A 10782-nucleotide genomic window follows, 5' to 3' on the forward strand; every position below is an offset into this window, starting at 1 on the left:
TATTTTTGCAGTTGTATCATAGAATGCTAATACAGCAGTCGCTGGATGGCTGGACCTTTTTAAGAAGCCTGCAGCTTTTAAATCTGTTCTTCTCCTTCTCCTCCTCCTCCGATACCCTCTAGCGCTGTTAGCAGTGGCAGTGATGAGGCTGTTTTATGAATATGTAGTGATTGTAGCCTCTTTGTTAGTGAAGGAGCCATTGGGGACTAAAGTAACGACCAATAGTAAACAAAATTTAAGGTAGTATATTTATATGTCAGTTTTCAACTGTAGTCATGAAAGTGCTTTATAGTATTTATAAAATGCAGGGTACGCCACAAATGACATGCTCAAAGCAAAACAGACAGGCTGGAACAGGAGCTGGCATCTTATGTTCCAGTTTGCCAATGGCGGACGAGGCAGTCCAGTTGCATCAGGCTCTGAGGGTCATGTTTGTCATCTGCTTCCCTCACCCTCCTATTCCTTCCCACCTGTTCCTTCCATTAATGGAGGCGCTTCCAGTTTTGAGAGAGGTGGAATAAAAAATACCTTTAAATATACAATAGTGCCTGGTGGGTGTTGTGGGGGAAAGAAGCATGTGTCGGGAAGGTGCATATGAAAGGGTGAAAGCGAGCTTCAAAGCATCTACTAAAAACTCCCCAAATATCTGTTGACCCTTGCCACTTTCCTACTGAATCCTGCACTAGAGAGAGCCGCATTTGTGGAAAGATCCAGCACCCTTTGGGCTGTGGGCTGTCACTGGTGTGTGGTTGTTGTTGTTTTTTAATTTCTGCCATCTGCACCTTGGGTCAGCATTCTGTTGATTTTGCCCCACGAGGACTGCAGAAACCACACAGCTGCAGACTCCATCTTGGCGACCCAAATAAGAGGCAAAGTTTCCAGCTGCAGCCCTAAGAATTGCCCAGCAGGTTGCCATAAGTGTCAGGTTTTGAGGTGGCATTTTCAGTTTATCCTTACAATAGTTAAGATCAGAGCATGTGAGCTATTGCCTGTATATCAACAGTGTGCTGTGAAACTCTGGGTCATTCTCCTCGGTGGCTCCTTGCCTTGTCACAGCTCTCCCTTAACAGATCTTGCCTAAATGATTGTCTGAAGTTGCTGTTTACACCCACAGCAAAACCTTCCTGATGGTATCTCTCAGTGATATCGCCTTTTAATCTGTTGGCTAAATATAAATTCTTCTTCCCCCAATTAAATGGGCTGGCGCAGCAACAGTTCTGCTGTACTTTGCAAAGAGCTAACTGCATTCCAAAATGCTGGGAAAATGTCCAAGCAAATGGCTGAAGTGAAAAGGGAAGGGCTACACCACAGAGCCATCATCAACAAATCTAGAAAATAACGCTGGCTGGATAGGCGCAACTGACTGTCCAGTGAATTCCTCAGTTTGGGCTGCCATTTGTGTCTTCCCTGACACCATTTGCAGTCAGAAACCTTCAGTTTCTTTTTTTCTTTTTTCTTTTTTTTTTTTTTGCTGTCAAGGACATAACATAAATAACCGGTGGACAAATTCATCTGCTGTTTTACATAACGGTCTTTGCCCCTGCTTTTCCAAGCTACTCACTACTCACAACTGAGTGATCCTTTTCCCTATCTGGGGTTTGGGGCGAATGTATGCCCATTATGTTTTCTCCCTGTGGATGAAAGAGGTGCTGCTATGCCCCCCCCCCGAGAGAGAGAGAGAGAGAGAGAGAGACATTAATCAGAGTTCCATACATAACAAGCTGAGACCCAAACTACATTTGCTGCTTATCACATTCATGGCTTGCACCCCAAGAGAAGTTCAAACAATGGAAGTAAGGCTTCTCATCCTCTTCTCTCCTCTGTGACCCTTGAGAAGCCTCTCTGGAAGCATCAGGGCACCATCCTGAACAACGTGGGATGGAGTTCTGGGGGAGAAAGAGACAGGAAACTTTCCTTCCATGAGCTTAGGATTTGTCTTAGGATCCAAGCCTGCCTCTTTAATTGACTTTGCCTAAAACCTTTCTAAAGTAGGAAGGCTGCAGCATAAAGCACAGAAGGATCTATGGAGGGTGTTTGTGCTGAACACTCCTCACCCCGCCGTTTCTCTTTCCCTCTGCAGCCGCTTCCTAGGACACTTTTTCTCCCATTTTGGATTCATGTTTATCAAGACAGCAGGCTGGATGCTCTCTGTGCAAGGACTTGGGAAATGATGAGCTCTGTCTTCTGACTGAAGACGGTTTAATGCATAGAAACCTACAAGGCAGCTGCTTGAACTAGAGACGGGCTAGTCTTTCAAAGCTCTCCTCAGGTTGGGTTGAGGGTCCCCTGCCCTCAAATCCAGAAACTCTGGGAAATTTCCCCCAAGACCATCTAAGTGGCTCAGAAGATTTGCTCCACACTTGGCAGGCCTTCCGCAATAGGACTATGCTGAGAAGACAGGCTTTCTTTTCATCCTTCCTCCTCTTCCTGTTTCTCCCTTCCCTCTTATCACACTGTCAGCCAGTTGTCCACACTAATAGGTGCAATTTGGGCCCAGTTCTTTCGGGAGCTCTTGCTGCACTGCCTCTGTCTCCCATCAGAAGCATCCTAATGGTTTCAGGCTCTTGACATGCAGTATTCCCCCCCCCCTTTTTTTTTTTGCAGCCTGACTCAGATTCTACCAAACACTCGACTCCTTCCAACAGCTCGAACCCAAGCGGGCCCCCAAGTCCCAACTCCCCACATAGGAATCAGCTGACGCTAGACGGGTTGGACCAGTCGACCTGTGATGCATAACACTACGGCTCCCCCCTCCCTCCCCAAATCCTGTTCGGGACCATCGGCATCAGGAGCAGCTACTCCACGGAGTATTCAAGAGCAGGAGGCCCGTCTCCAGCAACTGTGCCAAGACTTGATACTGAATTTCTAGTGTTGCACAAAAGTAAATTCTATAGTTAGAGGTCTAGATTTGGGAGAATAAAAAAAAGGAGGAGCGAGTTCTTTATTACGACACGGATCAAGTTGTTACTGTTTTTTATGCAAAACTGTTTGTTCTTAACCCTATGGTGGATCAATTTCTGCACAGATGTGATATTAATGTGACATACACTACAGGCTTTTGGTAAACAGTCTTCATATTTAAGTTGGAAAGAAAATAGAGAAGAGTCGCTGGTAGTTGTTTTTTTACTACAGTGCGGTGTCAGGAATATTTTTCTATAGGATGATGTAATGTCTCGTTAACAGGAAATCCTTTTAGGGGGGGAAATGGTCCTTTTGAGTGTGAAGTAAAAAGCAGGCTATAAAAGCAGGCTAGTTGCATCCTTGGCTAAATATATTCTAAATATATTCTGGTTGTGTGTTTTTTCAAGTTTTAGGAGAATGATAGGAAGCTGTAGGGCCATTCCCAGCATCAGTAGAAGTATGTCAGGAAGTTGAAAACCGAGGTTCTAGTTTGTGGCCTTTTAACTTATTTAGCCATTACATACATTCTCAGCTTTGTAAATGTCCTTCTCCCAACTTTTTAGTCATGTACATAAAACTATTGCCGGTAACATTTTATCCTTACCCTGCTTTTTTAGACCTCTTCAGTTCATCATTAGCCGGGGCAGGGCTTTAAAAAAAAAGATGAAAAGAAAAAAAGACTGCTGTGAAACTGGTTTTACTTTGCTTTTCCTGCTACCACCTTCGCGGACATTCTTGTAATTCCTCTTTTTGTTTTGCTTTTGTTCAAGTGTTAAAGATACACTACATTAAGATAAAATAAAATACGCTAGGGTGCGTTCTCTTGGGATCGCTCCCTTGAAGGCTGCTTATGCGAAGGGATTGTGTAGTAGTACTTAAACCATCGGTCTATCTTGATTGGTAACCAAAGTGGAAACGTTGAAGGATGTGTATATGAGGGTGCCTCATCTTCTCCCCAACACCACCTTCCCCAGTTCATTGTATCCTCGCCTGCATGAAGACCCCATGATTGCTAATCAAAAGTATTGATCATGTAGAGAAAAAAGGAAAAATGCACAGCACACTCCTGTATATTTTGCTACGGCCCATGTGCAGCGGTGACATATTGCGTGTATATTTAATCTCATGCTTCCATGTATTATACATTTAGTAATTTTCCCTCTTCCCCACCTCCACCTCTCCACACCCCCTTCCCGGGGGGCGGGGGGAATTGTGATCATGTTTCATTTAAAAATGCGTGTGTAATTAATTCTGTGGCTGGCATATCCAGTTTGTCATTGTCACATTAGTGTGCCTTCTGTGCCAATTTGATGACAGTTGGATGTCAATTGTTAAAAAAAAAATCTGGTTTCTATGGGCTAATGCTATACCAATGGCTAATACTCTTTCCTGAAACACTGTATAGGACATGCACTTATCCCTAGTTTTAAATCAAGTGGCTCTAGTCAACATTTAATCCTGTTACATTAAGTGTTTGACAATACTTGCTCTTTTCTCAGATTCTTGATCAATGAAGCTCAATTTGAGCTGGACACTACTGCTTTTGGGGTTTTCTGGTTTTTACACCTTTTTTTTAAATGTAAGTCTGAAGTCTTTGTAATTATTGAATTGTGAGAACATTTTTGAACAATTTACTTGTCAATAAAGCAGAAGAGGAAGGTTTTAAAAAGTACCCGGAGCTCCTGTCTTCCTTCTCTGGACAAGCAGGCATTGGCCTCTTATACCTGTCTGGTTCATTTGAAAGTCACCAGGACATGATTTGAAAGGGGAAGAACAACCCTGTGTTCTGTGTTTCACCTTCAACCAACCAAATACGCAACCTCGATACAAACAGCAACTCTTAAGTGGTCTTCTGAGGACGAGAAATGTATCAGCACCTGAAGTTGCTTCCTGCAGCTTGCCGTAGTCTTTCAGTTCCTTACTAGAGATTGCAGAAAGAGTGGTAATTGCTGCTGATGTTCTGTTGCTCTTTTCCTTTGGCCCAAGGGTCATCCAGTAGACTTGAGGCCAGATCAGAGCAGTAGACAGCAGGCAGCTTGTCTTGGAAATAATAGCTAGATGAGAGTGGTATTAATAGTCTTGATTAACCTTTTTGTTTTCCTCAGTGCAAATGGAAAGCACTTTTCTTATTCTTTTTGGGTGGGGGGGGGCACATAATGGGGCATTGCCAGTATTACACACAAGCATTTTGACCAGGCCCCGGAAAAACATTCATGTGGGATTTTGTTCCAGAAATGCAGAAGCTTTTAAGGACTGTTGACTCTCACACACACCCCGACAAATTTGCTGCAATATATTTTAAGTAGCATAGAAAAATTAAGGTGGGCGAGGGGTGAGAACTAGGAATTAAATTCTGGTGTTGAATATTCTACATCAGGCATGTCCAACAGGTAGATCGCGATCTACCGGTAGATCATAAAATCATAGAGTTGGAAGAGACCACAGGGGCCATCGAGTCCAACCCCCTGCAAAGCACGAAACACCATCAGAGCACTCCTGACATATGGTTGTCAAGCCTCTGCTTAAAGACCTCCAAAGAAGGAGACTCCACCACACTCCTTGGCAGCAAATTCCACTGTCGAACAGCTCTTACTGTCAGGAAGTTCTTCCTAATGTTTAGGTGGAATCTTCTTTCTTGTAGTTTGGATCCATTGCTCCGTGTCCGCTTCTCTGGAGCAGTAGAAAACAACCTTTCTCCCTCCTCTATGTGACATCCTTTTATATTTGAACATGGCTATCATATCACCCCTTAACCTCCTCTTTTCCAGGCTAAACATGCCCAGCTCCCTTAGCCGTTCCTCATAAGGCATCGTTTCCAGGCCTTTGACCATTTTGGTTGCCCTTCTCTGGACATGTTCCAGTTTGTCAGTGTCCTTCTTGAACTGTGGTGCCCAGAACTGGACACAGTACTCCAGGTGAGGTCTGACCAGAGCAGAATACAGTGGCACTATTACTTCCCTTGATCTAGATGCTATACTCCTATTGATGCAGCCCAGAATTGCATTGGCTTTTTTAGCTGCCGCGTCACACTGTTGGCTCATGTCAAGTTTGTGGTCAACCAAAACTCCTAGATCCTTTTCACATGTACTGCTCTCAAGCCAGGTGTCACCCGTCTTGTATTTGTGCCTCTCATTTTTTTTGCCCAAGTGCAATACTTTACATTTCTCCCTGTTAAAATTAGATCACTGGACGTATGTGGTAGATCACTGGTAGAACATTGGCTCCCCCCAAAGAAGCTGAACAACTGTGGCTCCCCTAAAAGAAGCTCAATGTTTTACCTCCTCCCTGTAAAAACTCAACAACTTTGACCCCGAACCCCCAAAAAGGGGGTAGATCACTGCCAGTTTTTAACTCTGTGAGTAGATTGCAGTCTCTTGGGAGTTGGCCACCCCTGTTCTACATTAATGAAGTGGATTCCAGTTCCCACAAAAGCTTGTGCTGCCAATAAACTTTTTGGTGTTTAAAGTGCCACAAGATTCTTCATTGGTTTTGCTGCAACAGACTAATGGCTGCCTCTCTAGAGGATGTAATTTAACAGTGCAGATTTGATAATGCACAACTTATTCCAGGTTGCACTGCAGACATAACAGCAATCGCGGAAGAATCCACATGAATCCAATACTTAGACACAGAGAGTGACAGTGAAGAATATGTGCAAAGGCAGGAAGTTTTTAATTAAGCTGCCCTCTTCTATCTAGGGACAGCGCTTAGCTGAAAAGCTGTCAATTTATTTGCAGCATTTAGGGAGCAGGTGAGAGCTGCAGGCTGGACCTGAACCACAGTTTACTAATGCAAAGGCATCACTGAAATGAGGTATCCTAGCAAATAAATGCTAGTATACTTTGACCTCTTTTGCTGAATTTTCACTCGGATACAACCAAGGCATAACTTCATAAACAGGCCAGGAGCTTTAACATGGACACCAAGTGCCAGATCAAGCTCACTGCCACCAAATATTTGCTTCTCCAAATATTTTCACGCTAATAGCAAAGCTGGAGTAATTTGAGACTGGTGTGGCTGCACAATTTTGCTTTATTTTAGACCCAGGATCTTTTAAAAGTCATTTAAGCTACATTCCTAAATATATTTTTCCTGGGAGTAAGATTTATTGAATGCAGTGGGAATTGCTTCTGCATGAATTTATTTTTATCATTGACAGATGTATACTTCCCATTCAGCAAAGTTCTCTGGGCAGTAAACAATACATAGGATTGCACTTTAACAGATTACCGTATTTTTCGCTCTATAGGATGCACCGGACCATAGGAAGGGGAGAACAGGGAACCCCCCCCCCTCTGCGCAGCGCCCCTTCAGCAAAGCGGTAGGAGAAACGGAGCCCCTACAATTTCTCCTCCCACTTCGCTGAAGGGGCGCTGCGCAGAGAGGGAAAACTGTGCAGCGGCTCTCCAGCGAAGCCTGGAGAGCAAGAGGGATCGGTGCGCACCGACCCCTCTCGCTCTCCAGGCTTCAGGCGGCTATCTGCAAGCCTTCAGAGTGCAGCAGGAACTCCTGCTGCACTCCGAAGGCTTGCGGATAGTTGCTTGAAGCCCCTGGAGCGCAGCTGGACTTTACGCTACACTCCGGAGGCTTCGGGCAGTTTCAGCGAAAGCAACGCGAAGCCTCCGGAGCACGGGGGCAGCTCTCCCTCTGTGCTTCAGAGGCTTCGCGTTGCTATCGCTGAAGCCAATGAGCCTGCATTTGCTCCATAGGACGCACACACATTTCCAGTTAATTTTTGGAGGGGAAAAAGTGTGTCCTATAGAGCGAAAATATGGTATATTCATTCTCAGTAACTTTGCCGTGCTGTAAAATGACTGAATAGCCAGAGCAGAACTTAAGTATGCCTTAAACTAAAGAAGTACATATTTACAAGAGCACTTTAAATGATGAAACAAATCTCTTGAAAACTTGCTGCCCTTTTATCTTAGGCACAGTTTGCAAAATTTGCCACACCCCCAGCATTCCAGACCTACTTCCAGGAATAGTTGTCCCCACAGGGGAAAACCTAAGACAAAGCAGGTGGATTGGGAAATGTGTCTTACAATAAAACGCAACTGGAAAAATGGAAGGGACATTACTATTGTCGATGAGGTTTATGGGCATATGTACAACATCCTAGTGAAGGATCATGTCATAATTAAAGGCTTTTTCCTTCTTGAGAACATAAATTGAGTTTGCCATGGTGAAGGTATAAGCAGACAGTATACAGCTACTCAATTTGAACTGGTCTTCAAGAATTAACTTCAAAAGTCAGTATGTTAAAAGCTTGATTGGCTATTACTGTTGAAGTATAAACTAAGATGGTTAATAGACCTCTTATCTAAAAGTCTTTGTAAGAGTCCCAAGAGAGCTGAGAGTTAACTTAGGCCTCAAATTAGGGTTTTCCAAGGGGAAAGACCTTCCCAATGCTTGATGGTACAATTTGGAAACTAGGGCAAGCTCTGTATATACAGAACACCAAAGGGAATATTTGAATGGGCTGTTGATTTGCCTTTGGTTAGCCCTTGGATTGAACCTTTAGTTTATGAGGAAAACCTTAGAGGTTGTGTCCTCCTCAGAATGGAAGATGGCAGGATCCCCAAGGATGTGTCCATAGGGAGCTAGCTTCAGGCACCAGGCCCATTGTTCAGACCAAGTCTGCAATACAAAGATGTCTGCAACCTTGACTTGAAGGCTGGCAACATTAACCTTGCCATGTGGGAATCCCTTGCAGGCAACTGCAGTGCTTGAAGACAGACAGACAGGTCATGCAACCACAAAGGTGACTAGAGGAGGAATGGCTGCCGGGAGGATCGCAGATAGTGGTCCCTAGGGCTCTTGTTACAAGCGATTGATGATAATAATAATAATAATAATAATAATAATAATAATAATAATAATAATAATTTATTTATACCCAGCCCATCTGCCTGGGTTTCCCCAACCACTCTGGGCGACTTCCAACAAAGTATTAAAATACAGTAGTCTGTTAAACATTAAAAGCTTCCCTAAAGAGGGCTGCCTTCAGATGTCTTCTAAAAGTCTGGTGGTTGTTCTTCTCTTTGACATCTGGTGGGAGGGCATTCCACAGGGCGGGTGCCACTACTGAGAAGGCCCTCTGCCTGGTTCCCTGTAACTTGGCTTCTCGCAGTGAGGGAACTGCCAGAAGGCCCTCGGCGCTAGACCTCAGTGTCCGGGGCAGAACGATGGGGGTGGAGATGCTTCTTCAGGTATACTGGACCGAGGCTGTTTAGGGCTCTAAAGGTCAGCACCAACACTTTGATAAGCTGCAGCTCACAGGGGTGGTATACAACAAAATTTTGCTCAGAGCGAACTCCAATTAATGGCTTGAACTTTGTCATAGTGATTTCAGTGGGTCTGTTCTAAGTAAAATCTTTCTGGGTGCCAACCACAGGCTCAACCAGAAGGGGGACCACAGAATAAAATAAACCTCCCACTAGCCCATCTCATTGCTATCTCCTGGTTCCCTATACATCACCCATAGGCAAAACAGATTAGCAAAGCAATTTTCCTCCTTGTGTCAGCACACTTAGGACAATATCAATCACAGAAGGCTTGTTCCCTACACCCTGCGTACTTGGCGTGGCGGCTGTGTAAACCAGCAAAGAAGCTATTCTGAGGTCAGTTTGGATCCAGAGAGCTACAGTATAAAAATGGATGAGATAAGCCATCTGCTGCTCTCCTTGCAGTTCCGGCACCTCAGTCCTTTCCAACAATAATAACATGACCAGGCACTGCCTTTTCTGGCTGGGAGTGCAAAGTGATCAGAGTCAGGGAGCGAGGCTGGTACATAGGTGTGACAAAGGCATCCAAGGTTATCTTTTTCCACTGACAAGCTATGATTAATTTGGGTTTCCTTTTTTCAAATGCCTGAAAGGGTCAACATCCGTTTGAAATGACATGATCCATACGCTGAAAAATATTGCTCCCCGCTGCCCAAAAAAGTGAAACAGAAGGTCAACATTATGGGCATATGAAAATGAATGGGCAATGAAAATTACGGGCATATTTGTACTACAAATGTAGTGCTTTTACATTCTATACAAAAGTATACTGACTTCGAAGCACACAGGACATGGGTTAAATGGAATTGGATAGCTCTTTTACCTGTGCCGGCACCTGTGGCACTTTTAGCAATTTATATTGGTGTCTCTATTTTATTTTTACTGCCCCTAACACACATACACACACACACACACAAACAAACAAACACAGAGAGAGAGAATATCCAGCGCTACACTGGGTCTCCCAGAGGGCATAAAGCAAGGGTCTTCAATGCTGCACCTCAGGCACCCATGGGTGACCTCTGGTACCTGCTATGGCACCCACAAAAGGTTTCAGCAAATATCCTCTTTACAAATTCACAGTGCAGGTGAGACTGTGTACTCTGCCTGCTCGCTTCCTGTTTGCACTGGCTCCACCTCTCCTGCATTGAATACATCGCGGGTGGTGCTGTGGTCTAAACCACTGAGCCTCTTGGGCTTGCCGATCAGAAGGTCAGCGGTTCGAATCCCCACGATGGGGTGAGCTCCCGTTGCTCTGCCCCAGCTCCTGCCAACCTAGCAGTTTGAAAGCACACTGATGCAAGTAAATAAATAGGTACCACTGCGGCAGGAAGGTAAACGGTGTTTCTGTGCACTCTGGTTTCTGTCACGGTGTCCCGTTGCACCAGAAGTGGTTTAGTCATGCTGGCCACATGAGCCGGAAAGCTGTCTGTGGGCAAACACTGGCTCCCTCGGCCTGAAAGCAAGATTAGCGCCAGAATTGGAGACAAACCCTCCCTTCCATTCTTAATAGAGAAGAGGAATGAAGAGCTTCTTCCTGTGAGTGAGTGGCAAGGATGGTTATCGGTGCTCTTTCCCCACTGATATAAAGCTATTC

The 10782-nt window shown here is 44.6% G+C and overlaps 1 protein-coding gene across 6 annotated transcripts in view; it reads left to right on the top strand.

The window, feature by feature from the left end:
• CDC42BPB (CDC42 binding protein kinase beta) overlaps nucleotides 1-4573 on the top strand; it is a 99590-nt gene extending 95017 nt beyond the window's left edge. For all 6 annotated transcript variants that reach the window (XM_081908605.1, XM_081908606.1, XM_081908608.1 and 3 more), the window contains one exon: nucleotides 2605-4573. In XM_081908605.1, the coding sequence (XP_081764731.1) occupies nucleotides 2605-2736 (132 nt within the window). In that variant the 3' untranslated portion in view covers nucleotides 2737-4573. The remainder of the gene's footprint in view (nucleotides 1-2604) is intronic.
• Nucleotides 4574-10782: the final 6209 nt, after the last annotated feature.

Source organism: Podarcis melisellensis (genome assembly GCF_964234715.1).
Source record: "Podarcis melisellensis genome assembly, chromosome: 1".
NCBI classification, from domain to species: Eukaryota; Metazoa; Chordata; class Lepidosauria; order Squamata; family Lacertidae; genus Podarcis; species Podarcis melisellensis.